The following is a 22,836-nucleotide window of genomic DNA, read 5'->3' as shown; positions in this document are numbered from 1 at the left end:
GTGAGGGCGTTAGGGGCACAGGGTTTATGGGAATGCTTCTCAACTCAGTTCTGATGCCAGACTTAAACCCAGGAGGCCCAAACTCCCCCCAAAGAAATTACTCACTGGAATATTTAAGTGTATGTCAGTGTGAAGTTTGTGGGCCTGGCATAATCAATGCTGTGATTTCTTCCCAGCTACTTTTTCACGTCTCCCTCCCTCTTCCTCCTCCACTTACTTCTGGTGGCCTCCAGTAGCGCCAAGGAACGGTTTTTGTGGAAATGTGTGTGCACTCGGGGACCGGCAGGTGGTGCTCTAGGATAACGGGCCTTTTTTTTTTTTTTTTTTTGAGTGTTCTGTTCTTTGTTCAAGTTCATAATGTAGGCAGCTGCTAGGCATGATTTTTATGTTCTGAAACAGGAAAGCAAGGTTTTGACTGAAAAAAAAAAAAGCCACAGAACAAGAAAATAAAATTAACAGAATGGACAAATCTTTAAGTGGATTCACTGAAACTTAGTTTGGAGGGATCCTCTGAGACTCCCAGACCAGAGGTTTCCAAACCTTAGCATTACCCTGGGTGGGAGGTGGAGGGGGCAGTTTGTGAAACTTCAGGATCCTGAGGGCCAGGAATCTGGTTTTCTTCAGCTCTCCAGGAGATGCTGATTCTGCTGGCTCGCCTTGGGCTCCCCTGTGGGCACCGCTCATCCAGACCCGTGTTTCGCAAACTCTTTGTGCCCCTAAGTCATCTGGGACCCTGTGGAGACGTAGACTCAGGTTCAGTAGGTCTGATGGGGCCTGCATTCTTCCCAGCAGTTGCCCAGGTGATCCTGAAGTTGCTGCTCTGTGGACCACTCTCTGGGAAACAAGGATCCAGACCAAGGGACTGACAAACTCTAACGTGCATGCTCCAGCCAAATCCAGCCCCTCCATCACCTATTTCTGTGAAGAGTTTTAGTGGCACATGGCCATGCCCATTCCTTTACACGTTCCCTGCGTCTGCTCTCACGTATGCACCAGAGGTCCTCTGGCTCACAGACATTTACTGTCTGGCCCTTGGCAGGAAAAAGTTTACCTGCCCCTGATGGAGAATTCTAAAGGCCTCCCAGATGATTCATTGAAAGGGAACTCCCTGCCTCCCAGAACAGTTCGTTCCATTTTCATACAGATCTTTAGGAGCATTTGTCCTTGCTTCCTCATGACTTGGTTCTGATTCTGCTGTCAGGAGTCTCTTTCTGCTTCCACACACAAATGCTCTGCTTACCATCCTCTCTTCCCTAGGTCTCTCCTCGTGCCAGGACCCTCCCCGAATGTCATGAGTCATGAAGCCTGGAGATAGGTATCGGGTGTCTTCCTTGAGTGCAGAGTAGAATGGAGTACCTACCTTTCTTTGTCCTCTGTAAGCTGCTCCTGGATGCACTAGCCTTTCTGCGTAGCCCTACACTCGAGACTTCCGAAATTTGGGATTATCTTCAAAGTGATTACTGTCTGAACAAGACGCGGCCAAGAGCAGACATCTTCCATGTGTCTTTTTATACCACTTCCCCGATGCAGTTTGTTCTTGGTTTACCTGCTTCCTGCGTTCAGACCATTACTTCCCATCTCTTCCAGCGTTCTCTTTTTGCCCGACCCTCAGGTCAGGATCCCGTGTCCCTCCCTGCCCCTCTTGGCCCCTCCTACACATTCTCCTTGGATGAGCCCAGCCATTCTTGGCTTCGACCATCTCTGTGTGCTACAAAATCCTGAATCGTAAGGTCAGCCAGATTTTTCCCCTTTATTTTCAGCTGCCTACTGCACATCTCCACTAGGATTTGAGTTCTTGAGTATGGGTATCTTACGTTCACAAGCTCTCATCTCCTCGGGTCCACCTCCCACCTCACTCCCCTCTGCTTGGAATCCGTTCCTTCTTGTTTCTTTAGCTCAACTAATGATGCTACCACCCACACCCTTGCATAAGCTAGAAACCCAGAATTAGCCTCTGTTCTTCCCTTTTCCATCCGTCAATTCCAAGTGGACAGCGTCTGCTCCTCGCGCTCTGTGGCTCTTACATCCGTCTCCCCCCCCCACACCTGCTGCTGCCTCAGCCCAGCGCATAGCGTCCTAACCTCCTGCCTTGTCTCTCTCCTTTCCACTGGGTTCCCTTCTCCACGGCTGCAGTAATCTCTCTCAAATTAATTGTCATCACGCCCTGCACCAGGGGCTTCCCATCGCCTATAACGTGGGAAGCTGAGGACGTCATAAATTAGTTCCTGCTTACGCTTCGTAGGGGTTCCTAGGGCTGCTGTAGCAAATTACCACCCGCTCCGTGGCTTGGCACAACAGAAATTTATTCGCTCATATTTCTGGAGGCCAGGATTTGGAAATGAAGGTGTCAGCACGGTGGGTTCCTTCCTGGGGGCTCAGAGGGAGAGCTCTGTGCCTCTCTTCTCGTTTCTGGTGGTGGCTGGCAGGCTGTGGTGTATTTCCAAACGAGGTCACGTTCTAAGGTTCTGGGCGTGAGTTTTGGCGGGGAGACACCATTCAACCTAGCACATCCTTCCAACCTCAGCTCTTACTATGTCCTCACCGTGGGCTCACTCGTTTGCTTTGGTGCCCTGGATGTGTAGGAATTCACTGGGCAGAAAAAGAGAGAGAATTCCATGCAGAGGAAAGTGTGCATCCGAAGGGTCACAGAAAAGGTGAAATTTGAGTGGAATCTTAATGTACGGATAGCATTCTTGTATGTTCTTGTTGCCTCACTGTACTTGAAGACCTAGTTCAGATGTCACCTCTGTTGTAAAGCCTTCCCTGACCTTCCGAAGGACATTTCTCGTTGCTCAGTACTTAAGTACCTACGTATTTAGTGGCCATCACTTTAATGTTTTGATTAATTATTAGCTGGTATTCCCACCTGGCCCTGCTCCCAGGCCTGATGGGTTTTTTGTTTGTTTCTAAGATTTTATTTTTTTAAGTAATCTCCATTCCCCACGTGGGGCTTAAACTCATAACCCCGAGATCAAGCGTGGCACACTCCACTGTCTGAGCCAGCCAGGTGCCCCCAGCCCAGATGTTTTTAAATGGATTTACCCATCTGCATTTAATGCCATAGGCCGTGACCACATACATTTCAGGGGAGGAGCTGTTCAGTCCTAAATTGAACCCATCTTCACCTTCCACGAGGTAGAGGGGATTTGAATGCAGGGGATTTGAATGTGGAGGGAGGTTGTACCAGAGCCCCTCCAGGCTTCCTTCCTTCTGGAAGTTCTGGTGTTCTACAACCCCTTCCAGAAACAACACAAACTTTTAAGGCAAACAGACTGGAAATTGTGCTGCCGTTTGGTTCTACTTTGCTTTGAGGAGCTTCGCTGTCACGGGAAGAACTCAGTGCTGACATGAACCGCATAACAGGAGTGTGCGGCCGTGGCTTTGAGAGATGCCGAGTGTCTCAGACCTCGTTTGGAGCAGACAGAGCTCATGAACAAAGCCATTCCCATCCCTAAAGCTCGGCAATTTCCCCATGCTCCTTACGCAGACAAAAGGATTTTAAAGACTATAATGCTTTTTTGGATTCCTATTTCAATTGAATTGATTTTAATACCACCTTGTTACAGAGTCACTGAAAGTCACATTTTCATTTTTGATGAAAAAGAAACAAAAGGCTTAACTGTGGAGAAAACCGAGAAATGGGGCATTATTCAACTGCATTCCTTACAGAGGTGATCAAGGTATGAGGATATCTGAGGAGAAAGCAAACACCCAATGTGTAATAGCTTTAAACACTCATTTTTCCAATTACAATGAGCTGTAGCTGAGCTATTCATTGGTACTAATTATTGCACCACATAGGCCTGTTGGAAAAAGTGCCACAGACTGTAAACAGTCACTTTTTAATCCAGAAGAACAGTTTGAGGTAAAATTCTATTAATTCAAATAGCTTTGAAACAAAAGTGGCTTGTAAAGGTATCCCACAGCCCCAGATTAGAAATAGCGTTCTCCCTGTAGTTCCCCAAGAAAATGCCTGGCTCTCTTAGAGGGTTCTGGAAGGAGCACAGACTCTGTCTCACACGGTTACATTTTTGTGCTAACAGGCACAAAAAACAGGTGCTTCTCGCTGTAGCCAACTATGAACGGCGTAGCCAGAATTCGTCGGATCACAGCCTGTTGTGCGTGTCGTGGTGCAGCAGGCCTCTGCAAGTCGGGCTAATGGTTTTGAGAAAGCCCATCCCAGGCCAGAGCCCCAGATGGAGGAGGCAGTATCGGTGAGGGGGTTTTTATGCATCTCTAACTAAAATTTAACATTGAAAAATACATACCATGCAGGCAACTATCCCTAATGATGTCAGTGGCATCTGTGATTTTTCCAGAGACCTTCACCACTTCAAAGTTGGTGTTAGACCATGTGTCAGATCCTAATAAATGTGTTAATAAGCACATACAAATTTGTTTTGTAATGTAATAACTCTCTCAATTATCATCCACTTCTTTTGTGAACTTTTAGGTATTATTTTACACATTTAAAGATACTATTCTTGGGGCACCTGGCTGGCTTGGTCAGTGGAGCGTGCGACTCTTGATCTCGGGGTTGTGAGTTCATGCCCCACGTTGGCTATAGAGATTACTTAAAATCTTTAGGAAAAATACTATTCTTCATGAAAAACAAGGAAAGACCTGAGAAACTATCACAGAACCAAGGAGACGAGGGAGACATGACAACTCAATTGACAGATAGACCCTGAATTGGATCTTTGAGCAGAAAGAAGACAACACTGGGACCACTGGAGAAACCCAAGTGCAAGTCTGAAATTGAGTTAATGATGGCTTCTTGGTCTTGACAAGCGGACCATGGGAATGTAAAGTGTTAACAGTGGGAACACCAGATGTGTGTCATTCGAGAACACTCTGTATGATCTCTGCAACTTTTCTGTACATCTGACTGGATGGCGAGAAGCCCAGTGTTGGGTCTGCTGCCCACTCCCAGAGATGTGTGGGGTGGGAGTTCTGTGTCCTCTCGAGACCCTCACTGCTACAACTCTGAGGAAATGGGAGAGACCAATCCAAAGATGGGGAGAAGTTCTCCAGAGAAGTAAAAATAATTTATGGGGTATTGTGGTGGAAAAGGCATGGCTCTGGGTTCAGAGAGGGCAGGCTTCATATTGTCCCCCGCTCCAGCGTTGTGCTCTGTGGCCAGAGGACGCTCTGGGCATCCTCTTCCCCTTTGTGAAGGGAAGCCATTAATAAAGGCCTTAGCAGGGTCACTGTGAGGACTAGAGGTAGGATGTGTCCATGAGGCAGCCCTTCCGTTGGTTGTAGCCTGGTGCTGTAGTGCCTTTTTCACGCCAGGCCCCACGCTAAACAGTTTGCACACATTATCCCACTTAATCTGCACGATACCTCTATTACATGACCATTTCGTAGATCGGGAACCTGAGAGTCAGAGGCTCAGTGACGTCAGCACCCAAGGACACGAAGCCGAACTTAAATTCACATCCATGCTAACTGTAGCTCATGGTCTTCCTCTGCCTTCTCTTAAGGTTTAGCCTTTCCCGATGGCCCGGCAGCCCTGGTTACTGGGCGCTCTTTGCTTTCCCTGACTCCGGAATCCCCTCGGGTTTGTTTTGCACGTACATCCACATCCAGATGCTCTCCGCGGGGCTGTGGCCCATGGCGGTTGGCTCGTCTGGGCCTGAGGTCGCTCAGCTGTACGGTGAGGGTGTCAGGCAGTCCTCCGGTCTGTCCCGGCATGGACGGTCCATTCTGCATTCTATGAAGTTTAACTGCTTAGGCCAGCTGTTTGATGGTGTGATTACTGGATCACTGAAGCCACAATTTTTCTCATTTGTTTTGGGTGAGGTTGGCATTTCTGTGTCATTTTCCCCAGATTGTAGTGAAAGGGGAAAGAAAAGAGCTCTAACATTAGTGACCTCCTAAAACCACGGCATTGAAAACTAACCCCCCAACCAGAGAGACCACCGTGACATTTACCTGTTCCTTAATTGGGATTTTATTAAGGGATTACACTAAAGGACATGGAAGTCATTTTATTTTTTTGTTTCCTTCTGTGATTAGGGAGGAGATGCTGTGTGTCAGTCACCACGTAGTTGCCAGTTATTTCAAATTAAGGAGGATTAAAAAAAAAAAGATAGTGATGGTTACGTACCTGGGCAGGTGAGTTTAGCCTTAAGTAGTTATGAGGTAATGAGCCCGATTTCCGTCCTTGACGTGGGCATGCACATTGGTCTCAAAACGAGAAAACGGAGAGCAGCACTTGGACCCTTAGGGTCCTGAGGTGAGGGGTCTGTGGATCCCCTGATTGGCTGTCTTGTTTTTCAGTTTTTCCCCTACATCCTGCTGCTGGTGGCCATCCTCCTGTACCTGCCCTCCCTGTTCTGGCGTTTTGCAGCTACTCCTCATCTTTGCTCAGATTTGAAGTTTATCATGGAAGAACTTGACAAGGTTTACAACCGCTCAATTCAAGCTGCAAAGAGCATGTATGATGATCAGGACATGAGAGATGGTGCCGGCCCCGTTTCGGGGCTTCCTGAGAACATGGGGCAAAGGTAACTCAGCCCCCGGCAGGTATCTTGGCAGGCTTTGGGGTATGAGGTCTCAGCCCTCCTCCTGCCCATCTGGGCCTGGGTTCCCACTATAGTAGGTGGTGGTGGGGGCTGTCATCCACCTGCAGACATCTGTGGGAGCCAGGAAGGCCTGCTGTCCCCCAGTCTCATCCCACCTGCCTGCCCCAGCACCTGTCCTCACATCCAGACGCTTTGCCTTGTTGAGGGGAGTGCCACTGTCTCGTGTTCTGAAAGGCAGGTAGGTGTAGCTGGGGTGACAGGTGACGGCACCAGCTGCTCGCTGGCTGGGACCTACTGCGTAACGGAGAAGCGCAGAGGGTTATGGGGCTGCTGAGCTTGGAGAACTGGCGAGAGAGAAGTGGGGAATGAGTAGGCAGCACCTTGTCTTTTTCACATTCTTCCTCTGGTTCCTGTTCTCAACAAGGGTAATCCTATTAATAGCTCTCATTTTTAAAATAACCTATCCCAGAGACTGTGTTTTCTCTGGGTACCTTATCTCAGCCCTCACCACGTCATTACAACTAACTGCCTTGATTTCCTGCCTCCCTCTTCCCCCCATAAAAACACTGTCCTCCAGCTTTCAGAGGGAGGCCTGGGACCCCAGCCAGGCCCGTGTGCCCTAAGTCTGAGCCCCGAACCCACGGAGCCATCTGCCTCCCGTGCCTCGCCTGGAGGAGGCACATGCGTTCAAGTTGGGCCAGAAAGTCTTCTTTATTCTGCATACCTGAGAAAATTGCAGATTTAAAAACAGTAGAATAAGAATGGTCCACGTGTAGCATTTACTAGGTGCCAGGCATTCTAAGAATTTACAAATATAACTCATTTAACCAACCAGACCTTCTTTAAAATACTAAGAGGGTGAGTGTTCTGTTGTAGTTTTTCTTCTTCTTTTTTTAAACCCGATTTTATTCCCTGATACACCAGTGAAGTTAGAGGTAAAGTAGGGAGGGAGGAAGGGTGTTTGAGATTTTTAGCGTGATACTGTTCTGTGCGTTTACGTCTTTGATATTTGATCTTCGTAAGGGTTTAAATTTTTTTTTTATTCCCTTGTTGTTGTTGTTGTTGTTGTTTATAGTTTGTGGGAGATCTCTGAAAGCCACTTCAAGTACCCGATTGTGGAGCAGTACTTGAAGACCAAGAAGAACTGTAAGAACTTAATCATCAAGTACATCAGCTGCCGGTTGCTGACGCTCAGCATCATACTGTCCGCGTGCGCCTACCTGGGCTATTACTTCAGCCTCTCGTCGCTGTCTGACGAGTTTGTCTGCAACATCAAGTCCGGGATCCTGAGAAATGACAGCAGCATCCCCGATCGCTTTCAGTGCAAGCTCATCGCCGTCGGCATCTTCCAGTTGCTCAGCCTCATCAACCTCGTGGTTTATGTGCTGCTGGCCCCCGTGGTCATCTACACGCTCTTCGTTCCCCACCGACAGAAGACAGACGTTCTCAGGGTGTATGAGATCCTGCCCACTTTCGATGTCCTGCATTTCAAGTCGGAGGGGTACAACGACCTGAGTCTTTACAACCTCTTCTTGGAGGAGAATGTAAGTGAGCTCAAGTCCTACAGGTGTCTGAAGGTACTGGAGAATATTAAAAGCAGCGGCCAGGGCATCAACCCAATGCTCCTCCTGACTCACCTTGGCACGATCAAGATGGATGTCATGGATGGCAAGAGACCGGAGCCTGTGGAAATGACGACAGAGGAGCCGGGGGACCCGATGACGGAGCTCAAAGGTAGGGTGAACTCTCGGGGCAGAGGCTGAGGAGGCCCACGGAGCGCCTTTGTGGCCGTCCTTCACCAGTGAGCGACAGTCTTGCCCCTGCCCCTCATCAGGAAACCATTTTCCTGTGCGGTCTTAGGTGAAACCCCTCAGTACTGGGAGACCGAGGGGAAGAATGGGTGCTGCCCCTGATCTCCAGAGGAAAGTGTGCTTTCTCCCGACTGTCCTCTCTTCCTGGTCATTCTCTCGAGGTCTCTGCCCCAAGCATCCCTCCTTGCTGTCATTCTCGCGTATGCTTGTCCATTCTGTGGGCTTTGTCCCCATACCTCTGGGCCTCTTGCCCGTTGTTCTCCATCTCTTTCAAAAGAGACAAATTCGTTGATTTAACCATAGCCCTGACCTAACTTCACTGTGCCCTGAAATGTGGCTAAGAAGCAAACCCTGGTAAGGCAAAGAACACAAGATTGATAGAAGAGTAGGTAGTTCATGCTGTCGGTTCCTGTTCTGTGACTTTTGTCATAAATACTTGTTTTCTGTTTTGACAGATTCGAATGAACCCAGTGAAATTAAAGTAAATAACGGAGAGACGAATGCTCGACAGAGACTTCTGGATTCTTCCTGCTGATGACTTTTTTTCCCCTTGAACATGAGATCCGTGACTTCTGTGACATGGGATTGGTATCCGCTGTCAGGTTCCCAGCCGGTCCGCAGCAGACGGTTCTCAGTAGAGCTACTGAGCATGCCTTATTGAGTCCCCAGTGGAAATGACGGTCCACAGAATGTTCTAGGAGAATGGTTCATGAACTCCTGATGAGCAGCACCATGGAGATGAGTCAACCCCAGCAACTGTACATGTGTGAGTCCTCATCACATGGAGATGGGAAGGCTCATCAAAGCAAGAGTCTTAGCCCTGTTTGCCTCAGAGAAGCACCTTTCTGGAGAGATGCTGCAGTGAGACTCGGAGCTACCAGCAAGGACTTTGGTAGGCTTTTTGTATTTGTTGTGTGAAATAATAATAAACCTGTCAGGATACAATTGTAACATGAATCTCCTATGTGCCCTTAATGACTGTTGCATGAGAAAACCATTCACTGACCAGCGGGGTACCTGCTGCTGGCCGTGGCCTCCACTGGGGACAGTGAGGCTCCTGTCCCCGCAGGCTCTGCACACCCTGCTGCTCGTCACCGAAATTGCGGCGCCGGCTCTGCTCTGGAGGGCTGCGGGCCCCCGCACTGCTCCGCCTGGAATCGTGGTGAGCAAGGCAGGGTCCCGGGGACATTTACTTGCGACTTCTGTACAGGAAACAGTGCTTCTCACAGAGCCCAGTGGGGAAATCCGGACATACAGAACAGGCTATTTCAGTCCGTTTTCCAAGGGGTTCTCTGCAGGTCCTTCCTCTGTGATCAAAAGACTCGAAACAGGATGTTAAACAAATGAACAGAACACAGAATGCTTTAAAAAAAAAAAGGGGGGGGACATTTTGCTTCTTATGATCAGAACGTATAAATGACATCTGCCATATGGTGTGCTTGGAACCAGACCAGCTTAGCGGTTTATTTAATTTATATTTAAGCACATCTTTTAAAAATTCATTTTAATTTAGAATCCTGTGATGTCAGAACTGAGGCCATTTGGGAAGGATGTTCTAGCATTGATGGAGAATTATAGGATAAACGTTACAGATGGATATATAACACTCAAGCATTTAAGGCCAGTTCAGAGTATATAAAAACCTTTCCCAGTTCTAACCATGGAAATAGGTCCAAACTATGTTTACATTTTATACAAAACCCTTTAAAATTCTGTCCGTGGATCTCCCTGTTTTTATTCTTAGGAAGTTAACACATTACTAAAGTGAGTAATCCTCAGGAACCTCGAAGTTTACATTTGGCTCCTAGGGAGAGTTGTTTACCTAACCTAATTACTGTTTGAAAAACAAAATTTATATAAGCTGCTCAGAATATTCTGAGAATATTCTACTCTCTTTTCAGAATATTCACAGAAGCGGATTTTAGTTGCGCTTCTGTGATGGTGTCTGAGATGGAAAAAGTCTTAAGAATGCAATCAGTGCTTTAAATTATTTTTATTACATGATATTTATTACCGTTGAATTAGTGTGACTTAGAAATGGTAGGAACCTAAATACTCCATTTTCCTTCATTTTTATATCGCCATATCCAAGCGTTCTACACTGGTTTCTTTTTATAATTTGAAAAGATTTCTGAGAGCTTTTTCTATGATACACTTTTTTTCCCCAAAAAGCTTCATCTTTATAGGCAGCCCCTAATTTGTACTTTGAAGTGGTAAAATAGATCCATTACTTTAGGAAACCAGCAACTCCCTCAGCCCTGTTACATGTAATCCTTTTATCAGAGTTGGTATAGTTGGAGTCCTTGACCCTTCTTCTTCTTCCCTGTTGCTACACTGAGCTCCAGTAGGTTCTGGGATGTCCCGGGCCCATCATGCTCGTCATGCTCGTCACTGACTGTTGGATATGACGAATAAGGCTGGTCCCCATCTTTGAGGAGTTTAGAACCTAGTCACAGGCAGCAAAGGCAGAGGCAGGTACAAAGAAGAGTAGCCACAATAAAGGCCCTTCCAGAAACTCCCAGCAGCTGCTCTGTGTTCTTGGGAGACACCATATTGTTTTCCTCTCTCCAGAGCTTCTGTAGCTGGTGGTCTTGAGAGTCTAGTTGTAGTTTTTCCCAGAGGCTCTTTAGCCACCAGTCCTCCAGTGTGAAGCTGGGACAAAACAATAGCAGAGTGGTTTTGCCCAGGAAGGGCTCCACTGGCCTTCTGCACCTTCCCTGGCAGGCGGGGCGGGGGCAAGCCTGCGGCGGACGTGGAGCTGCCCGTGGGGTTGGCCGTGAATGACTGTCGTGGAGCTAAGAGGCTGAGGCGGATGCCCGGCCCTACATTCCGGCGTGGGGAGAAAGTGTCACCAGGAAAGTGAACTCCTCCATCCCCTGGGAGTTGCTGGCTTGCAGGACGACTTTCAAGGCTGCCATTTCCTGAGGGTAAAGAGTCATCCAGTGCTTTCTACAAAGGGAAAGACAAATCCTGACTGAGGACCCCAGGGCTACTGACTTTGTTTCCGGCTCGAGTCTTCCTAGAAAACCACCGGCTGGGACTGGACCCGATCATCCTGAAAGCAGCGTCCGGCCACCTGTTTGCTTTTACCACAGGACAGGCAGAGAGTCCAGTGTGGACCTTCTTCAGACTTCTGGGAAGTTAGAAACCCTCCCCTGCGATGCACACACAGCATGAAATGCACCATCAGGGCCCGTCCTGGTGCGCACTCCCGGGGCTGGCGTCCAGGCCGCCCGGCGCACAGCGGAGGCCCCTTGGCCCTCGCAGGGAGCGGCCACTTCCGGCAGTGTCTCCGCGCTGTGTTCACGTAGTGAGATCGTGTTTGCACGCTTTCCAATGTGCTGTACCTTCTGAGGAGTGGAGCTCATTGTCCAGAGTCGGGCTGAACAAGCCAGTTACGAGAGTGGGTAGGTGGCAGCATCCTGGAGCGACCCTGCCGCCGCCACTGACCCCGTTCAGCCTCTCCGAACACCTGCGCAATGCTTTGTCCTACTTGGTGGTTGTGCTGTGAAAACACTAGCAGCTTCCGGCTGCGTGGCAGGTCTCGTTGCATGTTCGTGTTCCGTCTGTGGAAGCTGAGCGTCTGTCCTATCGGAGAATGAGCCAAGGTGGGGCGGCAGGGCAGACGCTCCCACGGGCGGAGTGTTGCACGCTTTTTCAGATGTGTTCGTGTTGGTGTCTTGTGCTTATTGTCCGTCCCGGGTCAATAGACTGTGTACGAGGACGGGAGTTTTTAACCTGCTGTACTGTAAGCTAGCCCAGCAGCTGGCGAGTAGTAGGCATTCTGTAAATACTTGCTGAGCACACGAACACGCTGTTAGGAGAAGTCTAGTTTGTTGGCAACTGTGATCGGATTTGAAAAGGTACACGGTCTTGTGCAGGAAAGGAGAGGGCAGACTCCCTCGGCCCCCTGGTGGAGAGAGGAAGATTTGTGTCAATGACGAGGTCTCTGCGGAAAAGTAGTGGCAGTTCTTAGCTGCTGCTTGTGGCCCCTCTCCAAGTTCAGGACAAGTTCAGTGTTGCCCTGCAGTGATTAGCGAAATTGAAGTTTTGAAGCTCCTGATCTCAGTCACTTCCCAGAACAACCTCTTGAAAAGGAACATTGATTGAAATGTGCAATTAGCACTAATTGGGGTTTCATATGAGGGCATGGACATGAAATGGCCCTTCTGGGCAGTTGGCCGGGGCCCTGTTTTTCACAAGTACTGTGAAACCGTGAAAAAGGGCTGACAAAAATGATAGTGTGTCACTGTGGAACGTAGTAGATGTTAATTCACCGTTGGTTTGTTCGGCCTGCTTGAAATGTATTGTTTTGGGGGGGGGGTTTTCTTCTTAGCTGTAAAAATACTCTGTCACTTAAAGCATGCAGTTTGATCAGTGATTGTTCTTCGAGTTCTTGAAAGTTGTTAGAGTTTCTCATGCCGTGTGTGCTTTCCCCTGCCCCCAGAGGAGGAAAATCCTTGTAGAATTCGACAGTGTCACAAATGTTCCCTACAAAAGCAGACGCCATCCGTTCCTCTCTAACAAGTTGGCTTTTTAAAAGCACTGTAATTACAGTCTCACGGAGTTCTGTAGAGTGGTGCTCTAGGCGTACTTTAAGTTCTTTTTAATGACTAAACATCTTCAAAACTTTTAAAGAAAAATACACGTGTTCTTTTCTGTGTCATTTGCTAAGAATGATCGATTTCTGTTCCACACAGATCAAAGGATGACAGCGTATCGGTGTTAGAAAATGATCCTTAAAAAAAGCACAAGAATCTTGAAAGCTCTGCGGTTTGGTGGTCCTCACTAGGACATTTTAGATTCCCATGTAAGTCACTTGTCCAAGTTCTGCATTCTGATCAAACTGCCTTCCCCTTAAGGAGGGATCCAAGGCTGCCCGTGTCTGTAGTGAAGGCGGAAACGATGTTTTCGTTCTGCAGTGTTGCACCCACCTCAATAAAACTTCTCTCAGTAACGAAAAATGTGTCTTGTGATATTTCTTGCCTTCTCTTCAGGGAGGGTGTCACGGGAGATGAGTCCTAAAATGTCATGAGACTCAGGGCTCCTTCCTCTCTGCTGGATACATCAAATTCAGTAGGCGTCATGGTACTTAACATCCACCTGGCAGGAACCAAAGGAAGAAAGTCCTTGATGAAGGGCCCACAGCTTCTGTAATTTTCAAAGCCGAGATCGCATGCTTTCTGATTGGGGATTTAACACAATTTGCTGCTGTAGGGATAAATCCGGGCCCTCCAGAGCAGTAGTACCATGCCTGGCTTAAAGTGAGCCGCCAGCGCCGGCGGCAGCCCTCCTCACCTCCTCGTGCTCCCCAGCCACCCCCCAGGGTGGCACCACGGGGAACCTTGGAAGCTGCACTTGGTTCCCATGGTTCCAGAACAAGTCTCCACAACCTTAACACCTTAAAGCAACACACTTTTATCATCTCACGGTTTTCGGGGTCAGGGGTCTGCACGCGGCTGAGCTGGGTCCTCTGCGCAGGGTATGACAAGGCTGCAGCCAAGGCGTGGACAGGCTGCATCCTCCTCTGGAGGCTCAGCTGGGGAAGGAGCCGCTTCCGAGCCCGCTCAGGTTGCCGGCAGGACTTACTTCCTTCTGTTCTGACTGCCTGACTGCTTCTCACCGACTGTTGGCTGGAGGCCGCCCATCCCTGCCATGTGGGTTCCTCCAGTGTGACTGCTCTTGTCATCAAGCCCATAAGGGTTGTCTCTCACCTCGGGGAGGGCCCAGCCCTTCTTGGAAGAATTTATACCTGCTTACATCATGCCACTCAGGATACTCCCCCTTCAGATAGACTCAGAATCAGCTGCTTTGGGAGCTTGATTACATCTGTGGAGTTGCTTCAGCTTTGCCGTATTCTGTCACCCAGAGGCAGGTCACAGGTCCCACCCACACTCAGGGGAGGAGCTGCTGCAGGGCATGAACAGCAGGGGAATCGGGGGGCCACCTAAGGAAGTTACCCTAAATCCCAGCCTCTCTTCTGAGCTCATAGTATAACCTCCTCAACGTCCTTCTGAGGCCTTGTTCCACTCCTAATCCTATCTTACAGGCTCTGGTCACTTTTTTCCTGAATTCCTCTTACAGTCTGACTGTATCTCACCATCTTCTACATTTCTGTCAGGACTTTTGAGAATACAGATGTGATCCTGCCAACCCTCCCTACCTCACCCCCACCATTTTAAAGCCCTCGGGACTCTTCATGGATTTGGGCCTAAAGAACAGACTTGTGGTTTCTGCTACAAAAGGGCCCACCTCCTGCCCACTTCTGCAGGCTCGTCCTGTACCCCTGTGCCGCCCGTCTCAGATGCAGCCCCGTGCACTGCTCCTTAACCACCCCTCTCCTCTCTCAGGCTCTCTTCCCTTCTATTCAAAAGTCAGCTCTGTGTTGGTGAGAATGTAAAATCGTGCAGCCACTGTGGAAAACGGTATGTCAAGGCCTCAAAAAGTTAAGCATAGGATTACCACCTGACCCAGCAATTCCACTCCGGGGTACATATTTGTCAACTCAGGCTGCCATAATGAAATACCAGAGGCTGGTGGCTTACACAACAGAATTGTTTTCTTACAAGAAGGGAGACTCTTTCTAGAGGCTAGAAGTCCAAGGTAGAGGTTCCAGCCAATTCAGTGTCTAGTGAGAACTCTCTTCCTGGCTTGCAGACAGCTGCCTTCGTATTCTGTCCACACATGCCTTTCCTTGGTGCATGTGGTGGTTGGGGGTAAGGGTAGGGGTTTCTCTCTTCCTTTTTTTTTTTTTTAAGATTTTGTTTATTTTAGAGAGAGAGAGAAAGAGTGGGGGGAGAAGCAGAGGGAGAGAGAATCCTAAGCAGATTCCATGCTGAGCACAGAGCCTGATGTGGGGCTCAATCCCAGGACCCTGAGATCATGACATGAGCCGAAATCAACAGCTGGACACTCAACTGACTGCGCCACGCAGGCGCCCTCACTTTCTCTCCTTATAAAGCTTCTGGTCCTATGCTGATAGGACCCCACCCTTATGACCTCATTTAATTATCTCCTCAAGACCTCATCTCCAAATACCATCACCTTGGGGGTTAGGGCTTCAACCTATGAATGGGTGGGGGGGGGGAGGCAGGCAGAGGAGAACTATTCAGTCCGTGCATTAAAAGCGCAGCACATTAAGATAGACAACTGATGTCAGCCTTCTGTGACCATCTCAAGGGACCTCAAGGAGAAACCCAAAACAAGAAGAACCAGAAAACCAGTTAAGCAGAGGCAGGTAGGCAAATTTCTGAAAACTCAGATATGATAGAAACAATGTTTTAAGACAACCAAAGGGTCTCTCACATGTCTATGTAGAGATCAGTAAACCTTAATTTTTATAACCAAATTATACCTTGTGACGTGCAATTATACCTTGAGAGAACTGTTTACAAGTACGTGTATCCCTTCCCTCTTTGCATATGATCCCCCGTTTGCTAACAAACTTCAGAGCAGTCCTTCAGAACAGTCTGGAGTACTGTCTCTCGGGCTATTACCCTTAGAAAACAAGTTGACTTTTTTTTTTTTTTTGCAGTCAACAAGTCCAAAACAGGGCATGTACCTCAGAGAACTGAAAGTAGGGTCTTCAAGAGGTATTTGTACATCCATGTTTATAGCATCATTATTCACAATAGCCAAAAGGTGGAAGCAACCAAAATGTCCGTCAGCGGATGAACAGGTAGAGGAAATGTACATACACCGTCCTGACAAAAGGAAGAAAGTTCTGACACAGGCTGCAGCGTGGATGAACCTTGAGGATGTCATGCTCAGTGAGATGAGTCAATCACAAAAACTACTTATGATTCCATTTATGTGAGGTCCCTGGAGCAGGGCCATTCACAGAAATAAAGTAGAATGGGGCTTGCCAGGGGCTGGAGAGAGGGGAGAATAGAGTGTTGTTGTTGAAAGGGTACAGAGTTCAGTTTTGCAAAATGAAAAGAGTTCTGGAGATTGGTCACCCAGCAGCGTGAACGTCCTTATCACTACGGAACTGTACACTTAAGCCTGGTTAAGGTGGTGAGTGTTAGGTTACATGCACTTTACCACCATAAGGAAATGCTCGAGATCGGCTGCAGGCAGCTCTCCGCAACCTCCCCTCCCCTTCCCCGGGCTCAGATGACCACCCCCCCCCCCCCCCCCCCCCCAGCTCCCACCGCAAGGGCACCTTCCTGTCCCTGATTCCGGCACCTGGCCCACAGCCTAGTGCTTCTTTCTACCCTCGTAGCCCCGTGATGTCTCCTGAGAATGCCCGGTGTGGACGGAAGCATCCGGTGAGAAGGAACGCTCCCCCACCCCATCATCCTCCTCATCGGGCTCCACCCCCCTCCCTCCAGTTTGCCCACTTCTCCCACTTCAGTGACTGAGAGCTTAACTGGGGCCTTTCTGAAACTCTTCTAAGGAGTTTCCTGGTGGGCGGTTTCTCCATCTGTGCCCATGCCAATTTACATCCGAGTAGCGTCGGTTCATCTCCAGCAGCTCTGACAGACACCACCTTCTGGGACTCCTCGGCATTCTGTTGACTGGCAACGCTGATGGCATTGTAGTTAAGAGGAGAACCATGACACCTTTTCTAGTCACAGTTTGGAAGAGGCTTGGTCTGTGATGCTTCCACTCCCCCCACTACACTGCCAACCCGGTCCCCCACCACACCCCCCCACCATCCCCCACCACCCCCATCACCACCCAGGGGTGAGGACAGGGGGAGGCGGGAGAGGCTGGGCTGGAGCCTGCTGACTTGGGCCGGCAGCTCTGTGCCCTTTCTGACAAAACTGAATTACAGTGACTAAATAGCAGAATGGAGAATTTGATTCAAATCCTACCTCTTCTTCCCCCTTCAAATAACATCAGTGTTCTGGGTTCCCCTACTTGAAAGTGAGATGAAAAAAGAGAAGGAGCAGGTACATGGTCCTTTGGGGTACACTAGAGACTGCAGACCCCTCAGGGAAAGGAGAAGCAAGTCAAATCCAGTGAATGAACGAAAATCAAAATACATTTTCCAAGAGCCCTGTTTGATTGTTTCAGTTTGGCTTTTCAGACGCAAGGAAAAGAAAAACCAGAGAAACTAAAACGCTATCAAAAATCACTTCCACATCCCAGAACTGTGATTCCAGGACCCTCAGGAAGCAGAATCCAAGCTTCCATGGAAACTTCAGGAATGTAAAAGGGAAAGTTCTGATGGTAATTTCAGAGTTAAAGATTTTAACATTCATCTCTTTTGCTCATTTTGAATATAAAAACTGCTTCAAAGGAAGCATTGTTGAGCACAGAGGCCTTTGAGGCTCTTTACCATCTCTTAAAGTACTTGATAAGTAATATCATCCTTGAGGTAGGGAAGCTCATTTAAGAAAAAAGAAATTACCCCAAACTATGGCTGCTGCAAAAGGGAGCAGAAAAAAGAGTAAGTATTATAATAAGCATGGCCTGGACAGGCTGTCCAATAGAATAAGATGAGAGCTGATTAGAGGAGAACAAAGGCAAGAGAAATGTAGATAAAATTAAATTTCCTTACAACTTGCAGCCCATTGAAAACACTTGAGGCCGGCAGAATATGACATTCCTCCAGGAACTCACAACTGCCTTAATGTGAATGCTTTGCCAGAGGCAAAAGGCAACTTAGCTTGACATTAGCCTGACCTCCAGGATCCTGTAAGTCTTCTTTAACATGTGAAAACCCTTTAGAAACTTCCTTTATCTCTACCCCCCAAGATATATGTTAGCAATCATCCTTCAAACATAAGGCCCACTGATAGACATTGGGAGGGTCTCACAACTAACGGGTTGCTAGCCAGTAGTAAATAACCTTATTCTAACAACAGCTAACCCCCCAAGGTCCTAGAAGCCTTGCTTCCAAATTTCTTAGACCCTTACACTATCCCTAACCCCAGCAAACTAAAAAGTTAGAATCAGTCAGTGTTCACAATCCCAGCACCAGCTCTTTCTGCCCACAGGTCCTGTCCCCGGGCTAGAATAAAAACCTTTTTGTGCAGAAAACTTTGACCGTTTGCTCCCTATATCACATCAAGAGCCACATAAGTAATTTAGAATTTTCTAGTAGCCACATAAAAAAGTAAAAGGAGACACATGAAATTAATGTTCATAATTATTTTAACCCAATATATCAAAAATATAATTTCAATATAGCATATAAAAAATATTGAGAAGTACATTTTTTTGTACTAACTCTGAAATACCAGCATGTATTTTACACTTATAGCACATCTCAGGTCAGACTAGCCTCATTTAAAGTGCTCCAGTGATCACGTGTGGCCAGTGGCTACCATATTGGATGGGGTAGGTCACAACAGAATGCTTTGCCCATGTCTGCTCCCACCTAAAGGCATGTACTTTAATGTGCTTGTATCTTTGCTGGGGTTCTCTTGAAGCCTAGCTCCTTTCTGAAAGAATATGCGTCCCTCTCATCAGAAGGGTGGGATGTTTCACCCTTCTGCTACCTTGAAACTCAACAAGTCTGTGAGTACCTACCACCTGCCCACAAAGAGATGTACATTAAATACCTCCCTTTGAAGCAGTTTTAATCTGGAGTAAGAGTTTGTGGCTGCTTCCCCAACCACATGCTCTCTTGCCTTCACTGTTGTTTTGTTTGTTACTACTTGTCCTTGTTCTCCTCACATGGGCCATGGGCTCTGTTTAATTCAGGCGTCTTATCTTAGGGCCTTCACAGTAGACCTTCCCACCCCAACCTCTGTCTAGCAAGTGCCAAGCACAGCAAGATTAAGTGAGATGGAATTTTCCGGGAGAAAGTTTAAGTGTGTGGATGAAGTGTTTTCTTCCTCTGAGAAAAATCAAACTGCAGGTGCTCAGGGTCATTCTTTCTCCTCCAACCAAAGCCTTGGTGAAGGTGGGCAAAGAAGTGTAATAAGAGCTCATGGTAGATGCCCTCCAAAAAGGCTTGCTCACCAGTGAGCTGGCTAAGTCTTAGACTCTCACCACCCAGGTGGAAAAACATGAATACTTCACATGTTCCCCTCACAGGATGAGGTACTGAAACTCTAAAGAGAGACCTTTGAAGCCAGGAGTGGAGGATGGCATGCGCTGGCTTCTGGCAGCTCCCTTTCCACACCCAAGTCCCTGTGGTAGAGAGAGAAGCTCACGGCTCTGGGGTCAGAGTGTTGTTGAAAACTGACCTCCGTGCTTCAGAGCCAAAATATAACTCAAAGAGAGAATATGGAATAAAGAAGAATAGCTTTATTGCTTTGCCAGGCAAAGGAGGCTGCAGCAGGCTAAGGCCTTCAAAACTGCAACTCTGCCCTGAGGAAGGAGCTGGGAGATTTTTATAGGGAAATACAGGATCTAGTTGTCTTCAACAGGAACTGTGTACCTCCTGTCAGCCTCTTTTGTCACAATTTCCAAGTGGTACCAGATCCCTGAAACAAAAGGCTAAGAAGGGAGGAGGGAAGGTTTGGGGAAGAGAGGAAAAGGTTACTTAGTATAAAACCGAGCTTCGCTAAAGCATTAGTGCAGCCATTTTGATTTTTGTTCAACTTTATACTTTTAAGCAGTTTCAAGAGGAGAAGTAAATCAAATTCTTATTTCCTGCCTAGTGCTATATGACCTCCATGAGACTCAGATCTCTCATCTGTAGAATAGGATAATAATATAGGCTGGATCATGAGTAGAGGATTCGAGACATCATCAAAACCATAAAGTGAAACAATATTAGAATAATTGGAGTCCCAGAGGAAGAGGAAAGGGGGGGGGGCAGAAGGTTTATTTGAACAAATTATAGCTGAGAACTTCCCTAATCTGGGGAAGGAAACAGGTATTCAAGTCCAGGAGGCACAAAGAACCCACCTCAAAATCAATAAAAATAGGTCAACACCCTGACATATAATAGCGAAGCTTGCAAATTTCAGAGATAAAGAGAAAATCCTGAAAGCAGCTGGGGACAAGAGGTCCTTAACCTATAATGGTAGAAACATAAGGCTGGCAGCAGACCTGCCCAAAGATAGATGGCAGGCCAGAAAGGACTGGCATGATATATTCAAGGTGTTAATGAGAAAAATACTCAGCCAAGAATACTTTATCCAACAAGGCTGTTATACAGAATAGGAGGAAAAATAAAGAGCTTCTAGGACAAACAGAAACTAAAAGAATTTGTGATCAATAAACCAGCCCTGCAAGAAGTATTAAAGGGGATCCTTTAAGCGAAGAGAGAGCCCAAAAGTAACAAAGACCAGAAGGGAACAGAGACAATATACAGAAACAGTGATTTCACAGGTAATACAATGGCAGTAAATTCATATCTTTCAACAGTTACTCTGAATGTAAATGGGCTAAATGCTCCAATCAAAAGACACAGAATACCAGATTGGATAAAAAAAAATAAGACCTGGGCGCCTGGGTGGCTCAGTCGTTAAGCATTTGCCTTTGGCTCAGGTCACGATCCCAGGGGCCTGGGATCGAGCCCCTCATCTGGCTCCCTGCTCGGCGGGAAGTCTGCTTCTCCCTCTCCCACTCCCCCTGCTTGTGTTCCCTCTTTCGCTGTCTCTCTCTCTGTCAAATAAATAAATAAATAAAATCTTTAAAAAAAAAAAAAAAGACCCATCAATATGCTATCTACAAGAGACTCATTTTAGACCCAAAGACACTTCCAGATTGAAAGTGAGGGGGTGGAGACAATTTACCATGCTAATGGACATCAAAAGAAAGCTGGGTAGCAATCCTTATATCAGACAAATTAGATTTTAAACCAAAGACTGTAATAAGAGATGAGGAAGGACATTATATCATAATTAAAGGGCCTATCCAACAAGAAGTTCTAACAATTATAAATATTTATGCACCTAACTTGGGAGCAGCCAATTATATGAACCAATTTATAACAGCATTAAAGAAACACATTGAAAATAATACAATAATAGTAGGGGACTTTAACACCCCACTCACAGCAATGGATAGTTCATCTAAACAGAAGATCAACAAAGAAACAAGAGCTTTGAATGACACACTGAACCAGATGGACCTCAGAGATATATTCAGAGCATTCCATCCTAAAGCAACAGAATACACATTCTTCTTGAGTGCACATGGAACATTCTCCAGAATACACCACATATTGGGTCATAAATCAGATCTCAACTGGTAGCAAAAGATCGGGATTTTCCCCTGGATATTCTCAGACCACAATGCTTTAAAATTTGAACTCAATCACAAGAGAAAATTTGGAAGGAACACAAATAAGTGGAGGTTAAAGAGCATCCTACTAAAGAATGAATGGATCAACTGGGAAATTAAAGAAGAATTTTAAAAATTCATAGAAGCAAATGAAAATGAAAACAGTTCAGAACCTCTGCAATGCAGCAAAGGCAGTCCTAAGAGGGAAATATATAGCAATACAAACCTTTCTCAAGAAACAAGAAAAGTCTCAAATACACAACATAACCTTACACCTAAAGGAGCTGGAGAAAGAACAGCAAATAAAGCCTAAATCCAGCAGGAGAAGAGAAATAATAAAGATTAGAGCAGAAATCAATGAAATAGAAACAAAAAGAACAGTGGAACAAATCAATGAAACTAGGAGCTTGTTCTTTGAAAGAATTAATAAGATTGATAACCCTCTAGCCAGACTTATCAAAAAGAAAAGAGAAAGGATCCAAATAAGCAAATTCATAAATGAAAGAGGAGAGATCACAACCAACACCAAAGAAATACAAACAATTATAAGAACATATTATTAGCAACTATATGCTAACAAATTAGGCACTCTGGAATAAACAGATGCATTCCTAGAAACATATACACTACTAAAACAGGAAGAAATAGGAAACCTGAACAGACCCATAACCAACAAAGAAACTGAACCAGTAATCAAAAATCTCCTAACAAACAAGAGCCCAGGGACAGATGGCTTCCCAGGGGAATTCTACCAAACATTTAAAGAATTAATACCTATTCTTCTGAAGCTGTTTCAAAAACTAGAAATGGAAGGAAAACTTCCAAAGTCATTCTATGAGGTCAGCATTACCTTGATCTCAAAACCTGACAAAGACCCCATCAAAAAGAATTACAAACCAATATCCCTGATGAACATGGATGCAAAAATTCTCACCAAGATACTAGCCAATAGGATCCAACAGTACATTAAAAGGATTAATCACCACAACCAAGTGGCATTTACTCTTGGGCTGCAAAGGTGGTTTAACATCCACATATTAATCAGTGTGATACATCACATTAATAAAAGAAAGGACAAGAACCACATGATCCTTTCAATTGATGCAGAAAAAGCATTTGACAAAATACAGCATTCTTTCTTGATTAAAACTCTTCACAGTGTAGGGATAGAGGGAACATACCTCAATATCATAAAAGTCACATACAAAAATCCCACAGCAAATATCATTCTCAACAGGGAAAAACAGAGCTTTTCCCTGAAGGTCAGGAATATGACAGGGATGTCCACTCTCACCACTGTTGTTCAACATAGTACTGGAAGTCCTAGCCTCAGCAATCAGATAACAAAAAGAAATAAAAGG

General features: G+C 46.6%; 1 protein-coding gene across 1 annotated transcript in view; it reads left to right on the top strand.

Moving 5' to 3' along the window:
- PANX1 (pannexin 1) overlaps window positions 1-13,520 on the top strand; it is a 55,140-nt gene extending 41,620 nt beyond the window's left edge. The window contains exons 3-5 of the mRNA XM_032426264.1: window positions 6,286-6,512; window positions 7,606-8,264; window positions 8,797-13,520. Coding sequence (XP_032282155.1) covers window positions 6,286-6,512; window positions 7,606-8,264; window positions 8,797-8,876 — 966 coding nt within the window. The 3' untranslated portion in view covers window positions 8,877-13,520. The remainder of the gene's footprint in view (window positions 1-6,285; window positions 6,513-7,605; window positions 8,265-8,796) is intronic.
- The last annotated feature ends 9,316 nt before the right edge of the window (window positions 13,521-22,836 follow it).

The sequence above is a fragment of the Phoca vitulina genome, unplaced genomic scaffold (assembly GCF_004348235.1).
Source record: "Phoca vitulina isolate PV1807 unplaced genomic scaffold, GSC_HSeal_1.0 scaffold34, whole genome shotgun sequence".
In the NCBI taxonomy this organism is placed as follows: Eukaryota; Metazoa; Chordata; class Mammalia; order Carnivora; family Phocidae; genus Phoca; species Phoca vitulina.
The sequence above is the reverse complement of the archived record's forward strand: the minus strand, read 5'-3'. Positions and strand labels throughout refer to the sequence as shown.